At 38.0% G+C, this 20,405-nt stretch overlaps 2 protein-coding genes across 6 annotated transcripts in view; one reads left to right on the top strand and one right to left on the bottom strand.

The window, feature by feature from the left end:
• Positions 1-5,890: 5,890 nt before the first annotated feature.
• Positions 5,891-18,640, top strand: USP1 (ubiquitin specific peptidase 1). 2 transcript variants are annotated; one of them, XM_082834085.1, is made up of 10 exons: positions 5,891-6,249; positions 6,860-6,968; positions 8,355-8,593; positions 9,863-9,983; positions 10,535-10,639; positions 11,188-11,348; positions 12,586-13,265; positions 13,927-14,097; positions 15,013-15,214; positions 16,204-18,640. In XM_082834085.1, the coding sequence occupies exons 3-10, from the start codon at positions 8,424-8,426 to the stop codon at positions 16,937-16,939; spliced, it is 2,346 nt and encodes a 781-aa protein (XP_082690211.1). In that variant the 5' UTR covers positions 5,891-6,249; positions 6,860-6,968; positions 8,355-8,423; the 3' UTR covers positions 16,940-18,640. The 2 variants fall into 2 exon arrangements, with proteins under 2 accessions (XP_082690211.1, XP_082690212.1); XM_082834086.1 differs by lacking the exon at positions 6,860-6,968.
• Positions 18,641-18,648: 8 nt separating this feature from the next.
• Positions 18,649-20,405, bottom strand: part of DOCK7 (dedicator of cytokinesis 7) — a 210,501-nt gene continuing 208,744 nt past the window's right edge. For all 4 annotated transcript variants that reach the window (XM_082834071.1, XM_082834067.1, XM_082834068.1 and 1 more), the window contains one exon: positions 18,649-20,376. In XM_082834071.1, the coding sequence (XP_082690197.1) occupies positions 20,334-20,376 (43 nt within the window). In that variant the 3' untranslated portion in view covers positions 18,649-20,333. The remainder of the gene's footprint in view (positions 20,377-20,405) is intronic.

Below are 20,405 nucleotides of genomic sequence, written 5' to 3'. Positions count from 1 at the left end.
AAATAGAACTACCATATGACCCAGCAATCCCACTACTGGGCATATACCCTGAAAAAACCAAAATTCAAAAAGAGTCATGTACCAAAATGTTCATTGCAGCTCTATTTACAATAGCCTGGAGATGGAAACAACCTAAGTGTTCATCATCGGATGAATGGATAAAGAAGATGTGGCACATATATACAATGGAATATTACTCAGCCATAAAAAGAAACGAAATGGGGCTATTTGTAATGAGGTGGATAGACCTAGAGTCTGTCATACAGAGTGAAGTAAGTCAGAAAGAAAAAGACAAATACCGTATGCTAACACATATATATGGAATTTAAGAAAAAAAAATGTCATGAAGAACCTAGGGGTAAGACAAGAATAAAGACACAGACCTACTGGAGAATGGACTTGAGGATATGGGGAGGGGGAAGGGTGAGCTGTGACAGTGCGAGAGAGAGTCATGGACATATACACACTAACAAACGTAAGGTAGATAGCTAGTGGGAAGCAGCCGAATGGCACAGGGATATAGGCTCGGTGCTTTGTGACCGCCTGGAGGGGTGGGATAGGGAGGGTGGGAGGGAGGGAGACGCAAGATGGAAGAGGTATGGGAACATATGTATATGTATAACTGATTCACTTTGTTATAAAGCAGAAACTAACACACCATTGTAAACCAATTATACCCCAATAAAGATGTTAAAAAAATTAAATTACTTTTAAAATTCTTAATTGGCTTTTGGGGCTGTAGATGAAATACACACACACACACACACACACACACACACACACACATCTATGTATAAAGACTTTTTAAAGGTAATGTTCAACAATGAACTGCTTTAGATAAAAGATTTAAAATGACACTAGGAAATATATATTTGTATATAAAAACCACCTATAGTTAAGGGGACATTTAGACCAAACCTAATATAAAATTCTGTGTCAATATTAGGTCGTCTGTCTGATACATCCATGAAGTAGGATTTATACTTTAAGGTAATATTCACAGAAGAGTGGAGTAGACTGTAACATTAATGACCCCAAAGATTCAGGTTCCCCACCCATATCCATGCCCTTGTGAAGACCTGCCCTACACTGACTTTGGGCTTGGTCTTGGGATTTGCTTTGGTCAAAGGGAGTATAATGCAGTAATACAGGCAGAGGCTTGTTAACACGCTTGCACACTGGGTCCTACCCTCTTGGAACGCCGCTGTAGACGCCTAACGGGGAAGCCCCATGCAGCCTCTTTGAGGAGAAGCGACCACAGGCAGTGGGCGGCCCACGGGGCCCGCTGGGCCCAGCCCCCAGTCGACTGATCAGCTGAGTGCAGCCACCAAGAGAACACAGCAGGAGAGCCAATGTCCAAGCCATAAAATGGTGAGAAATAAGTTGTTATTTTAGGCCACCAAGTTTTGGGGTGGTGCCATACCAAGGGCTGTTTAAAATCTAATTCCAAGGGCCTCCCTGGTGGCGCAGTGGTTGGGATTCCGCCTGCCGATGCGGGGGACACGGGTTCGTGCCCCGATCCGGGAAGATCGCACATGCCGCGGAGCGGCTGGGCCCGTGAGCCATGGCCGCTGAGCCTGCGCGTCCGGAACCTGTGCTCCGCAACGGGAGAGGCTGCAGCAGTGAGAGGCCCGCGTACCGCAAAAAAAAAAAAAAAAAAATCTAATTCCAAATTAGCTGGTTTGAAAGAAGGGGAAACTACATCACAGTTATCATACATTCTCCACGTTAGAACCACCTGTATTCTTGTCTGATTGAAAAATACATGGACTCTTTTCAAAGCCGGAAATGAAATGGTAAAATAATGTATGGTGAATAGTTTAGGACATAATAATATTTTTTTAAAAAATTAAAGCTTATAAACCTTTAATAATATTGTGGTAAAACAATGTATTATATGGTATATTCAAGTTAGTTAGAAAATACTTTTAAAGAGGGACCTGGAATTTTCCAGGAGGTAAGGATGATTTTGGGAATGTTGAGAGGACCTGGAAGTCAGTTTAAAAAGAGTCCACATAGGTTAAAAATGTGACAGGTTTTGCTTCAAAAAGGAAATAAAAATTATGCTTAATTTAATAAAAGACTGTAAAAAGCCATGTGTCCATAATTATACTCAAAAGAAAAGAATTAGAACTTATTTTCCCTTCAAATACTTAGTACTTTATTCAAGCAAATTTTATTCAGAGAAGGAAAAATGTTGTTGTTGAAGTTTACATGTAGGGCTGTTTACAGGATGGGTTAAACATACAAAAGATAAGAGAATCTTAGTGGCATGAGAAAGACAAGACTCTCTTCCCATGAAATATAAATAGGCTCATGAATCTTCCTGCCACCTCCTCAGCACCCACCCACTTACCGGACATTCATCTACTAAATTACTACCAAACATTAAGGAAGTGGGGCAAGGCATTCCTTTCATAGGTATGGGAGGACCTCCCACCTGACCCTGGGGCTTTAGGTTGTGGAAGAGGGTTTAAAATTCTGAAGCCAAGTGGATTTTACCTTTTAAATAGACTTTAACTTGAGTATTTTAAATTTAAATTTAACTACTGGTTGGAGGTTTACCAGCTGTTTTGAGGTTGATTGCTTTTTGCGATTACTAAAGATGCTGGATAAAGGCCAAGGATTCACACACTGAGCCTTCCTTTACCTTGTACCTGGAAGGTGAGGGCTGCAAGAATTGTCAACCCAAACCCACATAATGCACTCCTGTTGAGCCTGTTTGTTCTGACCTTTCCCAGGGGATGAAATCAGAAAACAGTTCATTTACCACGCTTTTTTAAAAAATTTAAGTTTTTTGCTCTTTTCAAAGTTGTACATGATTTGAAGAGTTAACTAGTTTCAACAAGACTTCCCGTTCCCTCAAGGCAGCCACTTTCAATTTTTAGCTCATTCTTTGGTATTTACCTCCACCTGTCTAGATAACATGTTCATATTTCTACTTCTTGATATTTCGGTTAGCCATCATCTATTGAGTTCCCAATCGGAAGGTAAGGATTTAGCACACTCCTCTGCACTTCCACCGCACATGTACACTCTTAGTCCTTTTATCCTGATACAGTTATAACATATTTTGCTCAACCTGCCCAATCAGCAGGATGTCATTGATGTGATAGATTAATGTGAAGTTCTGAAGGATGTCCAGAAGGTCCAGATCTCTCCAGACTATTTTATGACAGAGGGCAGGAATGTTAACATAGCCTTGGGCTAAACTGTAAATGTACACTTCTGTCTGTTTCATGGGAATGCCAACTGTTTCTGATCTTTTCTTATGATTGGAACAGAAAAGAATGCATTCACTAAATCATTGATGTGTACCAAATACCTGGGGCTGTATTAGTCTACCCTAGCAAATATGCCACATCTGAGCATAGCAGCTGCCATCAGGGCTACCAATTGGTTGAGCTGGCAAGAAGGGTGCTTGTTAAGCAAGGATTGCTTAGGGGAGAACTTGAGACCACAAGGTAGCAGCTAGCAACTGCTAGCAGATATTATTTTGAAAACATGTGTCCTTGAGTTTGCTACAGTTCAGAAAATTCAAGTTCTCTGTGATGCAGGAACATGTCTGAAACAACATACACAATGGCCACCTGGCTAAATTTTGGTTGCTTGAATACTAGTTACTTCATTTTGCTTTTTAAATGATCTTAAATATGTCATCAGGAGCTTTATAAGTTTCTATTAAAATGAGCATTTGGGATGGATATTGATTCTAAAATGGGTAGATTAAGGAGCAGTTTTCTGGGTTTAGAATTCCTGGCTTGGCAAGGGTAGAGGTCATCAACGCCCTGCAGATTTTTTTAGGATAAATATCATTCTAGGTGATTGCTTAAAGTCTTGTGTATCTAAATACCATTTGGTGACTCAAATTATATCTCCTGATCTCAATTCTCTACTGACCTCCAAACTTGAAATCTATTGGCTCAGTATCTCTACTTGCATGTGAAATATGCATCTCAATCTTTACGTCTAAGAACAATGGTCCCTCCCACCAAGCCCATCATTACCTCAATGTAATGAGGACAAACCACTATCCAACTGCTTTGGTTAAAAAAAAAAAAAAAAAAAATCCTTGTCTTTTTTTGTCTCTTTTTTCCCCCATCAGCAGATCCTGTTGGCCTTACTTCAAAATACATCCTGAATCCTACCCGTTCTCAACATTTCCACTGCTACCACCTTATTCCAGGCCACCCTAATTTATTCCCTGGGCTGCTGGAATAGCCTCCTAGGAGATCTTACAGCTTGCACTTTTGAAGGTCAACAGTCTACCACCACAAGCAGCCGCTTTACAAATTATGCCACTCCCCAGCTCAAAACCATCAACCATCTCCTTACCCTGTTTAATCAGAGCCCCAACCATGTTACTAATCTCATTTCCCACAATCATCACACCTATACTCACTGTGGTCTAAGCAACCCTGGCTCCTTGCTTCCTCCCAGAACACCAAACACGTGAACCTTGAGGACTTCGGTAGCTTTTGCTCTTCTCCCTGTCTGGACCGTTCTTCCTGATTCCTCCAAGGCTGGCTGCACTTTCATTCAGCTCTCTACTCAAATGTCAAGACTACGTACCTAAAAGAGCATACTCCTTATTTCCTCTCCCTGTCACTCATGTCAAGCCGCTATGGAGCAGGGAATGCCTGGCACACACTAGGCACCTCAAAACACGCTTGGTTAAATGAATTTGGACTGAACTTATCGTGCTTCACTGCCACCTATGCTTTGTGAGGTCACCTCACCGAGGTAGGTATACAACAGACGGAAGCAGAAACCAGGTGAGGCCTGCCTCGCCGCTTTTGAGCCCGTTAGCAAGGGCTCATACAGGAACCCCTTGCAGCTCCCCCAGCCAGAGCTGGGCCAAGAATGCTCTTTCATTTCCTTGTCCGGTCGGGAAGGGGAAGGGGTAAACGCGAGAAAGTGAGGCGTGGAGGGGCTGAGGAGGGAGCCTCAGCTCCGCAGCATTCGGTTGAGAGTTGACTGTTATCTATGGCGGTGCTTCTTTTTACTGGATGGCCTGGGGGCTGAGGCTGCGATTCGGTACAGAAAGCTCAAGCGCAGAGGATCTAGCAAGGCGGTCTGCCATTTTCCGAAACTAACTCCCGGGTAACCCCGCCCGAGTGTGTACGCATGAAACGGGGGCGGGACTTATTGTGAAGGCCTCGCTCCGGAAACCGCACCCTCGCTGGCGTCCTACCTTCGAGGATTCACAAAACGCAGAGCGAGACTTAACAGTCGGCAGCGAAAGCGCGCACTCGAGCGCCAATGAGAGCGGAAAGAGGGGAAACGCGCCTGAGGAACACTCTGTATGTCCAACAATGATTGGCTGGAGCCGTCCTCTCTTCTTTTTGGTATTGGCTGGACTGCCTTTCAGGTGGGTTTTTTGTCTAGGTACTTCTGATTGGCTCCTCCTGGGCTGCGGGGGGCAGGATTGGGGATTGTTCATCACGGATTGGTGGATTTGAGCACCTGGCGGTAACTTCCCGAGCAAGAAGCCCGTCCCATCTCTCTGTCCCGTCTCCCGACCCGTACGCTACCTTCTCAACTCTCGCGCACGAATGGTTAAAAAAAAAAAAGGATGCGAGGCTCGAGCCCGCCAGCCAGGCCTCTAGCTTCTAGCGCGCGCCCTCAGCGAGGACCCGCGTGAGCTGCCCGTGACGCTGCCTGCGCTGTTTGAAATTGCAGAATCCGTTACCAGCTTGGGGCAACTACCGTTCCGGCTGGTTCCGGAGCCCGTGCGTGCCAGGAGGGCTAGTGGCGGTCGTGAGGTGGCTCTAGCCTTTCGCGTCTCTGCAGCCTGGAGACTAGAACCGGCACTTTCGTAGGACGCCACCTCCAATCGCAGCGCTGGCGCGGGCGGAGGCTAAAACACAAGGGTCCTGAGACTGAGGAAAACGCGCCAAGTTCCCGTCGGCGGTGGAGTGAGGAAGACCCCAGCGGTTCGGGTGCCGGGCGAGCGGAGCCGCTTCTGGCGCTCCTTGCCGTCCCGGGGCGGGGACGGGGGCGGGCGCGGGTGGGCGCCGCTTCGGGGATGTAGTCGGTGCCGGCGCCAGGCAGGACCGAGCGGCAGCCCGGGTTCCCGCTCTTGAGAGCGAATGGTCACTCCCCTGCGGGGAGGGCGATCCGGCCAGCTTTTCCGTGGGTCGTGGGCCCCCGCAGGCTCGGGGCAGGGGCTCACCTGTCGTACCCGCCCTCAGCCCGGTTAGACTCGTCGGCGTCACCGCCGCGGACCTCGCTCTGGGCCATGACCAGGTAAGGAGGGCCCGTGGAGGAGGGGCCGGTGCCTGGGCGCCGCGGCAAGTTCGGCAGGATTCCGAGGGGGCCGCGGGGAGGACCCCGGCTCCCTCGGTGCTGCGCCCCCGCCCAGCTGCCAGCCAAGCCGTCCGCGCAGCGGGCGGCGCCCCCTCCCGCCGCCGCTGGGGACTCAAGGCAGGTGCGGGCTGGGAGTAAATAGGCCAACTCCGCGAGCTGTGGTTCTGCTTAAAGACGCCGCCCGCCCGGCCGGTGCCGCGTTTGACGGGCACGGGCAACATCACCGTCCCGTCATCTTCTCACTTTCTTTTCCGTTCCTAGAGTTTGCGGGATAAGGAGAAGAAATGTTTGCGCTCACGTTGTTCTGTGTCGGTGATTGCTAAATTTTACCGAGCAGTTTAACTTACTTTTTCTACAAGTATTTAGAACGGCACGTGTCTTAAACCTTTGTCGAGGATGTTATTCTTGTTTTACATTTTTCGTGAGGTTGGGATTGAGTCGTCCCATCTTACAGAGGAAAAAACTTGAAACTAATGAGACTTAGTGTTCACACTGTCATTTGTCAAGAACATTTAATGTTCTATTGTTTTTTCTGCGAAACTTGATTTAGAGTTACGGGAGAAACATTTTTGATGTAACAACCCCCAATGATAAGGACAGCCAGGAGCAAGAAATGGTATAGCAGAAGATACGGCACCTGGTAAAATGTTATATTCTAGGTAATGTTAATGTTTAATCATTGCTTTGAGGAGCCCGGAGGGGTGGTTTATTGATTAGGATTGATAGTTATTTCAGCTGCTTGGTCATTGTTTTTTTTAATATATTTATTTAAGTCCGGTTACTCTGTTAGAGAATCCAGTTTCCATCATTTATTAGAATTGGCTCCCAAGGAAAAACCTTTTACAAAAATCGCTAATGCCTAGAGATCCCTGACACTTCAGTGCAGGCTGGTTTATCATTCGTGATAGCATTTCATCAGTAGCATTAGTGGCCAGGAGAGTAAATTGAGTTGGAGGGGGGATGGGGAAATTGGTCGGCTTGCTAGTTATTCCTGAGTTGTCTCAAGAAGGTGGTTTCACTGCCGTGTCTGTCAGAGTTGTGAATTCCCAGTTCAGAGGCAGCCAGGTTTTCGCTTATGCTTAAGGATGAAATTTAGTTCGTCCTGTTAGTCTCTACCTATATTATATTTTAAAGTCATTGCTGAGTTTTTGGCCTCTTAGGTGATTTTCTGGTAATACTCGAGTCAGATAGTAATATCTTCCTAATGAAAAATAGGACTAAAGTGTAAAATAACTACCACAAATAGAGCCATTTTTTTTTTAGTCCAAAAGTTTTATTTTAAAACAGGGAAGAAAGTTTGCACAAGGCAAACTTTTCTTCTTTCCTACTTAAAGGAGTATCTTAAAAAATTCTGTAGTTAAAAGAAGTTTGGAAAGTCAGTATATTTTGGTTTCTAGTGCATAAGAATTTGATATACACAAAGTGCAGCAATTTTTTACACCATTATCCCAACTTTGTTTATAGCTTATTACTTTTCACACAAGTTTTTAGGTGTAAACTTAACACTAGATCTAGGCCTTTCCTTGTATGCAGATTATACTTTAAATAGACTTTATTTTGTATAACTAGAAAAGACCTTGGAAGGAGAACTCAGTCACTTCTAGCACTCCTTGGATTTCCCATTCATCCCTCTGTTTCCCACCTTGTACTTCAGAATTAGAGATGATAGTTGCTCAGTGTTTCCTGAATGAACTAATAATAAAGTTTTTACCCCTTGATGATACTACTTTACCATTACTACTACTACTACCAGTAAAATGGGGTCTACTACTAAAATGGGGTATTTTGTGATGTGACCCTTAATCTAATAGCAGGCTAGTAAATGTTCAGTGTCTTTTTTTGTTGTTGTTTGAGAAAGTTAAGGACAAATGGCAACTCCTTCATATAAGCAATAAAACATTGACTGCCTGTTATTGGCAGGCATTAGATTTTCAAATACAAAGTTCTAATTAATACCATTCCTTGGTAAATTTGTTTTCAGAAATGATGATTTTATTGCCTACAGCCGATAACTGAAAACTAATAATCTTTTCTCTGATTAACAGATATGATTGGTGATTACAAGGTCCCTGTATAAATTAATTCTTGTCAACTCCTTGGGATTTGAAGAGAAAATGCCCGGTGTCATACCTAGTGAAAGTAATGGGCTTTCAAGAGGTAGTCCATCAAAAAAAAACAGACTTTCCTTGAAGTTTTTTCAGAAAAAGGAAACCAAGAGAGCCTTGGATTTCACAGATTCTCAAGAAAATGAAGAAAAAACTTCTGAATATAGAGGATCTGAAATGTATGTTATTTTCAGTATATTTCTGTACTTTTTAAGATTCCGCATCAGTGAAAAAGCAGTGAACTTGGATTGATATCTGCAGTCATTCTGACCTGATAGTCCATAGCGGGAGATAAAAAAGCACACATTAGGGAGACAAGTCTAGCAGTGTGTAATAGTAGAAACAGGATAAAACTGGTGGTTCCCCACAGGGATCACATCACAGTTCACATTATAACTCATTTAAATTGTGCTCAGCCGATTAGGCTAACTTCGAGAAATACTAATTGACTAAAATTATTTTTCAATTTAAATTTGATTTTAGTGCAACACACTTTATGTCAGGGTAAAGAAATTCATGGGGGACAGTTACCTGACATAAACTTTGTCTTTGCAGTCATACCTAGTATATGAATTCTCAAACCTGTTGGTGTACAATTGCAAATTATATTTAAAATAAACTTAAAAATAAGAAATGCTTTTGATACAAATAAATCCTTCAGTGACTGAAAAGAAATCAGAACAAAATGGAATGCTTTATTCCACCAATAGTTGCTCTAGTTGGAGTCTATACTTGCTCCGTATTCAGCACATAGGCACTCTGCTATATGACTAATGTAGATTTGCTCCCCTGTATAATTTCCTAATATTTACCAATAATCAGTTTAGGAGATTGTGTGAGAACCTTTTGCTTACCAGCATTCGTGCCTATAAATACCTTGAGGTATTAGAGTTATAGCTAGTAGCTGTAAAATAAATAAAAATGCTGTGAGGACTGTTTGTTAAACTGAGGTAAAAGAGTTATAAACTTGAACAATTCATGTTTAAGTGAGGAGCAGCTGTATAAGTATCTTCATAGACTCTGTTTCCTCTTAATCTTTTGTGAACAGAATCTGACTTAGATAGTGCAGCCTCTCCCAAATATTGTCATATTCAGGTTATTCCCAGGTTTCTATTCAGAGTTAAACTACTTGATTAAAATGTCCTGTTGGCTTAACAAATCATAGTACCAATTCTGCAACTTTCTGCTCTGTAAAATGGGATTAACAGTCCTTTAATGGAATTGTTTTGAAGCTTGTTGAGTGTAGTATTTTTAAAGTGCTTGTAAAACTTTTATTCTGGGTGTATAGCAGTTTTTGCACCTGTACAGATTAATTGTCTTAAAATGCCATCTGAATAAAATCCATATACTTTTCGGATCATACAACTTTTGGGAAAAGACTAAATCTAGGGAAGTAATATTTCCACTTGAATTCTACTTCCTTATCCCTTTCTCTTTGTACTTAATAGTGATCAAGTTGTTCCTGCAGCACAGTCCTCCCCTGTCAACTGTGAGAAGAGAGAAAACTTGTTACCGTTTGTGGGACTGAATAATCTTGGCAATACTTGTTATCTTAATAGTATACTTCAGGTAAGTTGACAATTTTTCTATATAATAAAACTTTAGTAGGCAAAGAATGATGTAACACTTAATATTTTCTGAGAATTCAGGTTATTGGAGGATTTCAGTTGTCCATAATACTGTCTTTGTCTTTGTAAATAAACCAGAATGGAGTAAAATAATCATGATTCTAAATTGCACATTACAGATTTTCGTTGAGATAAGAGAAAATGATATATTAAATAAAATTGGGATAGCAAAATTGAGTAGATGTTGATTAAATTGAAGATACCAAACTTTTAGTTTTTCTGTCCGATTCCTGATTCTATGGTGATATGTATTGTAACCCTTGGAACTATATCTGTTTTGTGTTGTATCTGATCAGGCTCAGTGCTTTGTTGCACTGAGGGAAGATAGCAGGCTACTGTAATGAAATAGAGAACAATTTTTGACACACATCTTAATCTCAGAATTTTAAGTAATGCACATATGAATATACTCTACAAAAAGCATGATAGTGTTTTAATGATTTTAGGTATATTGTTTGTTCAGTAAATACTCAAGACAATCTCACTTTATAGGTATTATATTTTTGTCCTGGTTTTAAATCTGGAGTGAAGCACTTATTTAATATTATTTCAAGGAAGAAAGAAGCCCTAAAAGATGAAGCCAGTCCAAAAGATAAGGTAAAAAATAAAATTAATGGAAATTCACTTGCTTAGAAATGAAAAAGTAATAAATACAGAGAGGATTTGGGAGGAGAATGACAAAGATTATTTCTCTTAACAAATTACATCTGAGAATTAAATTTCTCATTGGCAATTATTTTTCATTCTTGTGGGGTAAGTAGCTAACTTGATTACCCCCTTTTATAGTGTTTTCTCCAGTCCTCTAATTTACTGTTTACCAGTAAACATTGTCACACACACCACTGTCACAACATATCGTACCCTTTTACCCCGTTATTTATCTGCTGTTTTCAAGTTGACTCACTTTTACTATTTAAATAAATTTAAAGAAACCTTTGACTTATGTAATTAGAAAACCATTATAACCCACATAATAGAAAGTAACCAAAAATATGCTTAAAATTTTTTTAAGTTTATTTTGTATACCTCCAGAAAATTAGTGTTAGAAATTAGATTTAGAAAAGCTAGTGTTGTCTAGTGAGAAAAAGAAGGGGGAAGGTACTTAATTTGTTCAAAAATTAAAATGTTCGTGTGTTTCTTGACAGGGAAGTTGCAAAGAAGATTCTTCAGCAAGTTATGAACTAATATGCAGCTTACAGTCCTTGATCATTTCAGTCGAACAGCTTCAGGCTAGTTTTCTCTTAAATCCAGAGAAATATACTGATGAACTTGCTACTCAGCCAAGGCGACTACTTAACACACTCAGGTATAGTCTATTATATAATTTTAGGATTCCAGTTTAGCTCATTCTCTCTTTGGAGGAGAGTGACATGTGAACAAATGGGGGGAATAAAGGGCAAGGAAAATAGACACTACAGATCTACAGTCCTTAATATCCCAGCGGCTCCAAAGACTGGAAACTTTTTCTCACAGTTGGTACTAAATTCATTAAATCTGAATTTGTGTGAGGCTGTTTATAGTCTTTATTCATATTTATCTGCAATGTGAATATTGATACTCTTTTCTGTAGAAGTAGTAATGTGTGTAATTATGGGATACTGCCCCTATTATGTTGGTGATACATATTTTACCTATGTGCCAGATTCTTTTTTAATCTGAAAATTCCTGAATTACCAAACACATTTGGTCCTAAGGATTTCAGATAGGAATTATAGGTCTATATTCAAAATACGTTATATAAAAGAACTGTAAATTCCAAGTATTCTATTTTTGTTGTATGTACTTAGAAGAGAAATATTAGTTAACTGGATTAGATTTCTTTGTAGTATTATCTTAAAAAATGAAACTTTATCCTATATACAGAATAGCCTTATCCAAAATACTACAGGGTTTAAGTCTTTAAAAAATTATTTAATCGTTTAGGTTAGGAATAGACCTAGATGTAACACATTGCCATACATTTGTTAAGAGGCAGTGTAGCGTGGTGTCCAGGAGCAGGTTTGAATCCTGACTTCTGCATCTCTGTGACCTTGAGCGAGTTATCTGTAAATAGTGGTGATGTGGTACTTACCTCATAAGGTTATTGTGAGAATTATACAAATAATATAAAAAGTATTTTGAGGGAATTCCCTGGTAGTCCAGTGGTTAAGACTCTGTGCTTTCACTGTTGAGGGCTGGGCTTCGATCCCTGGTCGGAGAAGTAAGATCCCACATGCCATGTGGCAAGGCCAAAAAAAAATTATATATATATGGCATTTTGCATAAAGCATGGTACACAGTAAATACTGTATACGTATTAGCTATTAACAATAATATTTAGAAGATCAGAGTATTTACGATAATGAAAATCAGGTTAAGTTTGTTTTTAGTTACACGTTTAGGTAAGGAGTTTCAAATCAGTAGCTGAATTAAAATGTTTTTGGACTTTCAAATAATTTATGATATCCCCATAAATGAATTCATTTCTGTATGGAGAGGTGGTTTTTGTTTTGGTATTATATCTTCAAAACTGGAATAGATGAAATGGCAATTTTTATTTATAGGGAACTCAACCCTATGTATGAAGGATATCTACAGCATGATGCACAGGAAGTATTACAGTGTATTTTGGGAAACATTCAAGAAACATGCCAACTCCTAAAAAAAGAAGTAAAAAATGTGGCAGAGTTATCTACTAAGGTAGAAGAAAAACATCAGAAAGAGGAAATGAGTGGTAATAACAGCATGGAGATGGACAGTATGAGGCATTGTGAAGACTATAAAGAAAAATTGCCAAAAGTAAATGGGAAAAGAAAACGTGACACTGAATTTGGTACCATGAAGAAAAAAGTTAAAGTCTCTAAGGAACACCAGTCTTTGGAAGAAAACCAGAGACAAACCAGATCAAAAAGAAAAGCTACAATTGATTCATTAGATATTCCTGCTAAAATAATCCCCAAGTACATTTCTGAAAATGAGAGTGCAAGACCCTCACAAAAGAAATCAAGAGTTAAAATAAACTGGTTCAAGTCTGCAGCTAAGCAACCCAGCATTATTTCTAAATTCTGTAGTCTGGGTAAAATAACAACAAACCAAGAATCCAAAGGACAATGTAAAGAAAATGAATATGATCTTGAAGAGGATTTGGGGAAGTATGAGAATGATAATACAGCTAATGGTTGTGGACTTGAATCTCCAAGGAATAATGTTATGCCTGCTAATGAAGTTAAGCCCATAAACAAAGGTCAGTATAATTTATTCTTGGACATTGATAGGTAGGATTAACAGCTGCAGAATTGAATTTTCTCTTCTTAGATCCATATACAGTATACTATCTGGCTAAAGTTTTAAGAAAAATTTAACACAATGTGAACTGGTGTTTCAAGCACTACACTTACATGTATTTTTTGTGTGTATAAATCTCACTAATTTTAAGGTAATAGTAATTTATGTTTATAAACTAGGAGAGTTCATCTTAATGGCAAGAGAATATTTTACCCCTTTATATATACAGTATTTGACATAAACACTATTCATGAAAAATTGCATTTGCTAAATAGTTATACCATACTGGATTTCTGCTTAGGTTCACACAGATCTCAGGGAAAATTTGTAGAACTTACATGACTAAATTTCATCCTTTGGGGTATCTTTAGGAAGGGAGTTAAGAAGACACACATGTGTTGAAACTGTCTTTTTTTAGAGATAACAGTAATTAATATTCAAAATTATCTTTACAGGGAGTTTATATTTCATGAATAAGTCACCTCTTAATGCCAATAAACAAGTTTGAGATATGAAAATCAGCCTTTTAGCCATGATATACTTTAAATGGAATAATGGTTATTTGGGCTGTACTGAAAAATTCGTCTGTATAGATTTGTGTTTTCCTTTTTTTGTTTTAGGTGCAGAGCAAATTGGTTTTGAGCTAGTGGAGAAATTATTTCAAGGTCAGCTGGTATTAAGAACTCGTTGCTTAGAATGTGAAAGTTTAACAGAAAGAAGAGAAGATTTTCAAGACATCAGTGTACCAGTGCAAGAAGATGAGCTTTCCAAAGTAGAGGAGAGTTCTGAAAGTAAGCAAAATTGGAGGCTTGCATGGACTATGGAATAATTAGAGTTTTCCTCAACAAAACACAGTCTAATAAGTAGCTTGTATAGTTATTAAGAAAAAACTTTTATGTCTTTGGTATAATAAAATCTTTCTGCCTGTATAGCTACACTTGTCAATAGTTATTAGCATTTGGAAAATTCTGGCATCGTTATTTTTTTACTTTTAATTTTTTTTGCTGTACGCGGGCCTCTCACTGTTGTGGCCTCTCCCTTCGTGGAGCACAGGCTCCGGACACGCAGGCTCAGCGGCCATGGCTCACGGGCCCAGCCGCTCCGCGGCATGTGGGATCCTCCTGGACTGGAGCACGAACCCGTGTCCCCTGCATCGGCAGGCGGACTCTGAACCACTGCACCACCAGGGAAGCCCTGGCATCTTTATTTTGATGTGTAGAGTATGTTATAATGGGAAAATGAAATGCTTTACCAAGTTAATTTTTGGGTACCTGAATCTCAGAGCTACTGAGGATATTTTTGTTAACTCCATATTTGAGCCAGTGTTTTTTCTTGTATAAACCACAAAAAGTGTAGTAATGCCATGGGAAGTGATCATGAGACTGGTTTACTTGTTCAGATAATGTAAATTGACTATTAAATATAAAGTCTTTCTCACATGGAGTCAGAGGGTAGGGCTTATATTGATTTTGCTGTCCGTGACCTCAATATTTTTTGGCTGACCAGATATAAATATTTAGAGGTATGTGCACTGTCGATGAACTTACAAGTTTGTGAAACTAAAAAAAAGAAATCTCTTTAGTTATTATTTGGGGAGGATTAGTCAATTAAAATTGTATGCTAATTCTGAACATAAAAATTTGTGGCTTAAGTTTTTAATTTCTGAGAGATTTTTCATTTGTGAGTGACAGGATTCTCTTGTGTAGTTTCTCCAGAGCCAAAAACAGAAATGAAGACCCTGAGATGGGCAATTTCACAGTTCGCTTCAGTGGAGAGGATTGTAGGAGAAGATAAATATTTCTGTGAAAATTGCCATCATTATACTGAAGCTGAACGAAGTCTTTTGTTTGACAAAATGCCTGAAGTTATAACTATTCATTTGAAGTGCTTTGCTGCTAGTGGCTTGGAGTGAGTATTCTAAAGTTTTGTTCAAAATGCTACGATAGTAAGGAAACAGTACAATAGTGTAATAGAAACTACTGAAATGAAGTAATTTACAAATATTGCCTTAGAAAAGTTTATTGTTTTCTTAAGTTTCCCTGTAAAAACGCATCAAGTTTAAATCCTTCTGGTATGAATGCATATGATTTGTTCACACATTTTTCATTTTCATTCCTTATTTGATTATTTTAATTAATTGATTAAAGCAGGGAACAAATTTCATACATACGTCAACATTTTTTTGAGGTGAGCATAAAAGCAAAATTATTTTAGTTTTAAGGTAAGTAAGCCAGGAAATAAAACTAGTCTGAACAATTTGAGAGATTCTTCTGTAGTTGAAAATTTAAATATCTGAAAGCAATAATAAATATTAAAATGCCAGTTACATTTTAGATAGTCTGACTTTTTCTGACATGTATACATGTCATTGTAGATTTTATTCCTTTCTATATTAATCAGTTGTTTGAAATTACCACGAGAGCTTACCAGTAGCTCTCCACACATTTTCTTATGCCAGAAGATGACAGGGTCCTTTCTTTCAATGGCTTTTTCCTTTGCTACAGTACAATTTTATTTTTTGTCCCCAAATCTTGGTTGTAGAGACAGACTTCACATTAAAATGACTTACTAAGTATAAAGGAAAAGGATTTTGAAGATCAGTGGGTTTTTTTTAATGCCATTTATTTTCTTATTGCACAAAATTAGGAAAATAAAGAAAATTAAGGGGGGAAGTGCCATATATCCTTCACAGAAGCACCTGAATATTAGTACTTATTTCAGTATTCTTTGTGTAAGTATTATACAAAATTGGGGTCTTGTTTTTTACTTTGTGTTTTATTCATATGAGCAGTAAATATTAAGGGTTCATTCAGACTTACTTGGTTTCACATTGGGGGTAAAACTGAATATATATGAAGTGGAATCCCAGAAAACCTTTTTTTTCCCCCCTTCCAAAGGTTTGATTGTTATGGTGGTGGACTTTCCAAGATCAACACTCCTTTACTGACACCTCTTAAACTGTCACTAGAAGAATGGAGCACAAAGCCAACCAACGACAGCTATGGATTATTTGCAGTTGTGATGCATAGTGGCATTACAATTAGTAGTGGGCATTATACTGCTTCTGTTAAAGTCACTGACCTTAACAGTTTAGAACTAGATAAGGAAAATTTTGTGATCGACCAAATGTGTGATATAGGTAAGCCAGAACCATTGAATGAGGAGGAAGCAAGGGGTGTGGTTGAAAACTATGACGATGAAGAAGTGTCGATTAGAGTCAGTGGAAATACCCAGCCAAGTAAAGTTTTGAACAAAAAAAATGTAGAAGCTATTGGACTTCTTGGAGGACAAAAGAGTAAAGCAGATTATGAGTTATACAACAAAGCATCTAATCCTGATAAAGTTGCCAGTACAGCATTTGCTGAAAATAGAAATTCTGAGACTAACAATACTAATGGGACCCATGAATCTGATAGAAACAAGGAATCCAATGACCAAACAGGCATTAACATGAGTGGTTTTGAAAACAAAATTTCATATGTAGTGCAAAGCTTAAAGGAGTATGAGGGGAAGTGGTTGCTTTTTGATGATTCTGAAGTGAAAGTTACTGAAGAGAAGGACTTTTTAAATTCTCTTTCCCCTTCTACATCTCCTACATCTACTCCTTACTTGCTATTTTATAAGAAATTATAGAGTGAGTGTATTTTCCTTGTGTATATATTAAACAGACCTGGACAAACATCGGTAAATTGATTACATCAAAAAGTCTTTAGCTTATCTCTTGAAGCTATTGGATATTATTGGTTTCTCTGGGTTTTTATATAAATAGTAAAAATTTGAGTTATTGAAATCCATGTTAATTTTTAGAATTCATTTTCCTTAGTGGAGACTAGTGATTGATGCATTAGCTTCTGGGAACAAACTTGTATAGGTTCTTAACTGAATTATTCAAAATGGAAGCATTTAAACACTTTGAATTTACACCTATCTTTTGTGTTTGCTTTTTCAAATAAAGTGCTTGTATTTGTATCTCCATATTTTGGAGTACTTACCTACATGATGTTTATAGGTTCTGTGGTTTTTCAGCTAAGAAGCAGAATCTCATTTCAGTACATTTAGTTTTGTAAGTCATAAAGCCAGATCTTGGATGGGCTGTATTAGAGGCACGTGTATGTATTCACAATAGTGCACATTTTGTGCCTTCAATCACTTTGAAAAGCGTCTCAGAAAACGTGAAGAGTCAGTCCTCTTCTATCTTCACAAGAATTTTATATGTATTTATGAAAATGATTCTGTACCCTAGTAAATCTTTTTCAGTGTGGACTAATTTGTATCTCTTCATAGTCATACTCTGCACGATCTGTATATAATGCATCGAACTTAGAGGTGTGACCTTAAATTTAACTTTTTTAAAAAAACCAGGAGGTCAATAAAATTTAAACTGCTTAACAACTGTGTATACAAATGCTTGAGGATTTTTTTACTTGCATATTTTTTACCATAAATATAGCTGGATTCTCTTTTAAAAAAGTGTGTGTATATACACATACTATACACACATATATATACATAGAAGAGAATAAACATGCATAATTACCTTTAATAATACTTTCTGACATTTGGAGGTGAAGAAATTGTATTTCAAATAGGAGAAATTGTGCTTAGTCCATCTAAATTGTCATACCTAGATACCCTTTAGACATATAACTATGGAATCCAAAACTGGAGAACTTAAGGTGAGGCTTTGGGCACACAAAAAACTTGGTCATATTTTCACTTTAAATATATTAAATTGGTAAATGATCGATTATGACTTGTTAAAGGACATTCTTGATATTAAGAATATGAAATATAATTCCAAAGAATAGATAACTCTTGGAATAACACTGTTATACACTACTTCAACAAATAAAGAGTACCTGTCAACTAATAAACTACACAGTTAATGTCTTACACATTCTTTCACAAGATGGTGTGATGTAAAAAGTCACAGTCCTTGCCACTTTCTATGTTCAGGATCACTAATGGAACTTTTAAAAAGGAACAGCCCTGAACACTAACCATAAGCAGCTGAGGGAGTAGGAGTCACTAACAGAACTTTTAAAATGAAACAGCCTTGAACACTACTCATAAGCTTCTGATGGAGTAGTTCTAGGATAGAACTAGGGCTTCTGTAACACTCACGAGACAGCCCAGAACTATACTAGTTAAGAACTAGTGTAGATTTCTGATATGAGAAAGTTTGTTTTAAGAAAATTGAAGAACACGGTAAGTTAGGAAGGAAATGTTCAGTTACACCAGTGTTTTAAGAGAGGAATCCTCTTCTGATTTCACGTCAGACAATTAGTCTGATAATTAAATCGTAATTATATAAATCTTAAAGTTCTTGATATTGTCCCTGAGATAGGTGACAATCCAAACAAACTCTTACACAGGTGTAACTTTATGAGAAATTACCTAGGAATTACTTAATATTCTTCCCCCCACCCCCACCCTAAAGAGGGAGAGAATATGCAAATAAGTTACCTTTTCTTTTCTGTTTGCTTTAAAGAGTTTCCGTTCTTGACTCTGCCTTTCCTTACTGACCATCTGGATCCTCTGTTCCCAAATATATATTTTTGAGGTTATGCTTTTCTGACTCCTAGTTCACCTGTCGTGGTCCACCTGTAGACTCACCTGAAAAACCTTTCTGTGATTCGGTCTTTGAATTGATGTAGATAAGAGGAATCTGAGATGATACTGCCTGTTGTAAAGGTAGGTTGGAGCGGGGAATATCAGCCGTCACATCTACGCTCTCAGGAGAATGAAGGTACCATATTCGATCAGTTCTTAAGTGATTCATGTAAGTGATCAGTAGATCAAAGGGATAGATTACAAGTGATACCTTTCTATAAGTTACAATACTGCACAAAGAAAAAATGTTCAAACACTTCCAGAAATGATTAATATGCACTTCCTTGGAAAAACTTGCCAAATAATTGAAATATATGTTGGAAAAAAACCTGCATTAGTCTTTCATATCATAAAGTTACAATTTTAAATTAATTAGCTCTTAATAAACAGCTAATTTTACCTTTTATACATACACTTTGTAAAATCTATACAAGTATCAAAAAATAACTATACCTTATTCAGCTGGTAGATTAAAATCAAAGACCAGCTCTCTGTTATTTTTATGGGGATGTAAGATAAGTTTAAAACAGATTTCTAATTTACCAGTTTAGAATACTAAAAACTGATGAAGTGCCTGTCTTGTTTAATTTAAAACAGGAATCATTCATTTTAGTTGCTACGGGTCTGCTTACACTACTATCATTACTATAATAAGGCTGAGAGTCAAACTACTGTCACTGGTATTAGCTATCCCAGTATGTAATCGTTTATAGATAGAAGTTATCAGGTAAAGTTTCTTCTGCAATTCTAAATCCCTTTTTTGTGTGCCTAAATGGAAAATACCTTAGAAACCAGTTTTAAGACTTTACAAACCAGTTATCAATAATTTATTTCCACCCATTAATTTATTCATTTATTTAATTTTGGGGCTATTATCTGGGCCCATAAAGTGTCAATTATGATTTTCATTTTGCTATTTTTGGAACTGTTTCTTGAATCAACTAACTTATTCTCTGCTTTTGTCAGTAAAAAAAATTTTTTTTAGTCTCAGTAAAATTAGTGTAAACATTCACATATTTAATAGTACCTTTAAAATAAGAATTACTACATTTAAAATGGTTCCAAAACGAATCTATAAATGGTAATATAAATTAAAAAATACAAACTTAAAGTAAATAAATTTAACATTAGCTATGGTATAAATAATGGTAAATGTAAGTGTACCTTTGAGTCATTAAAATGTCTTAAAAAAGATAACAGCGTATTACCAGAACATTAGAAACCACAGCCATGATTCTCAAACTTCAGCGATCGCCATTTGATATTGTTTGGCCACTGCATTCTTCCATGAATAAATTAATGCTATAATTTCCAGAATTAAGTCCCAAGTCTTTTTCAAAAGTTCTTAAATTCTTTTCACACTCAATGTTGAATACATGGCTTTTTTCAAATGAATAAAACAAGTGCATTTATATTAGAGATCCATTTTGCGCAGGCTCATTCGACTGAAGGAATCCCTGGAGAGAAAATGAAAGGATATAGTTAT

This window comes from Leucopleurus acutus (genome assembly GCF_964270905.1).
Source record: "Leucopleurus acutus genome assembly, chromosome: 2".
Lineage (NCBI taxonomy): Eukaryota > Metazoa > Chordata > Mammalia > Artiodactyla > Delphinidae > Leucopleurus > Leucopleurus acutus.
This window is presented reverse-complemented; position numbering and strand designations above follow the sequence as displayed.

Coding starts and splice junctions, on each gene's coding strand:
- USP1 (XM_082834086.1), top strand. CDS start 8,424: ATGCCCGGTGTCATACCTAGTGAAAGTAATGGGCTTTCAAGAGGTAGT. Junction 10,640..11,187: donor AAGCCAGTCCAAAAGATAAG/GTAAAAAATAAA, acceptor GTTTCTTGACAG/GGAAGTTGCAAAGAAGATTC. Junction 14,098..15,012: donor AGTAGAGGAGAGTTCTGAAA/GTAAGCAAAATT, acceptor TCTCTTGTGTAG/TTTCTCCAGAGCCAAAAACA.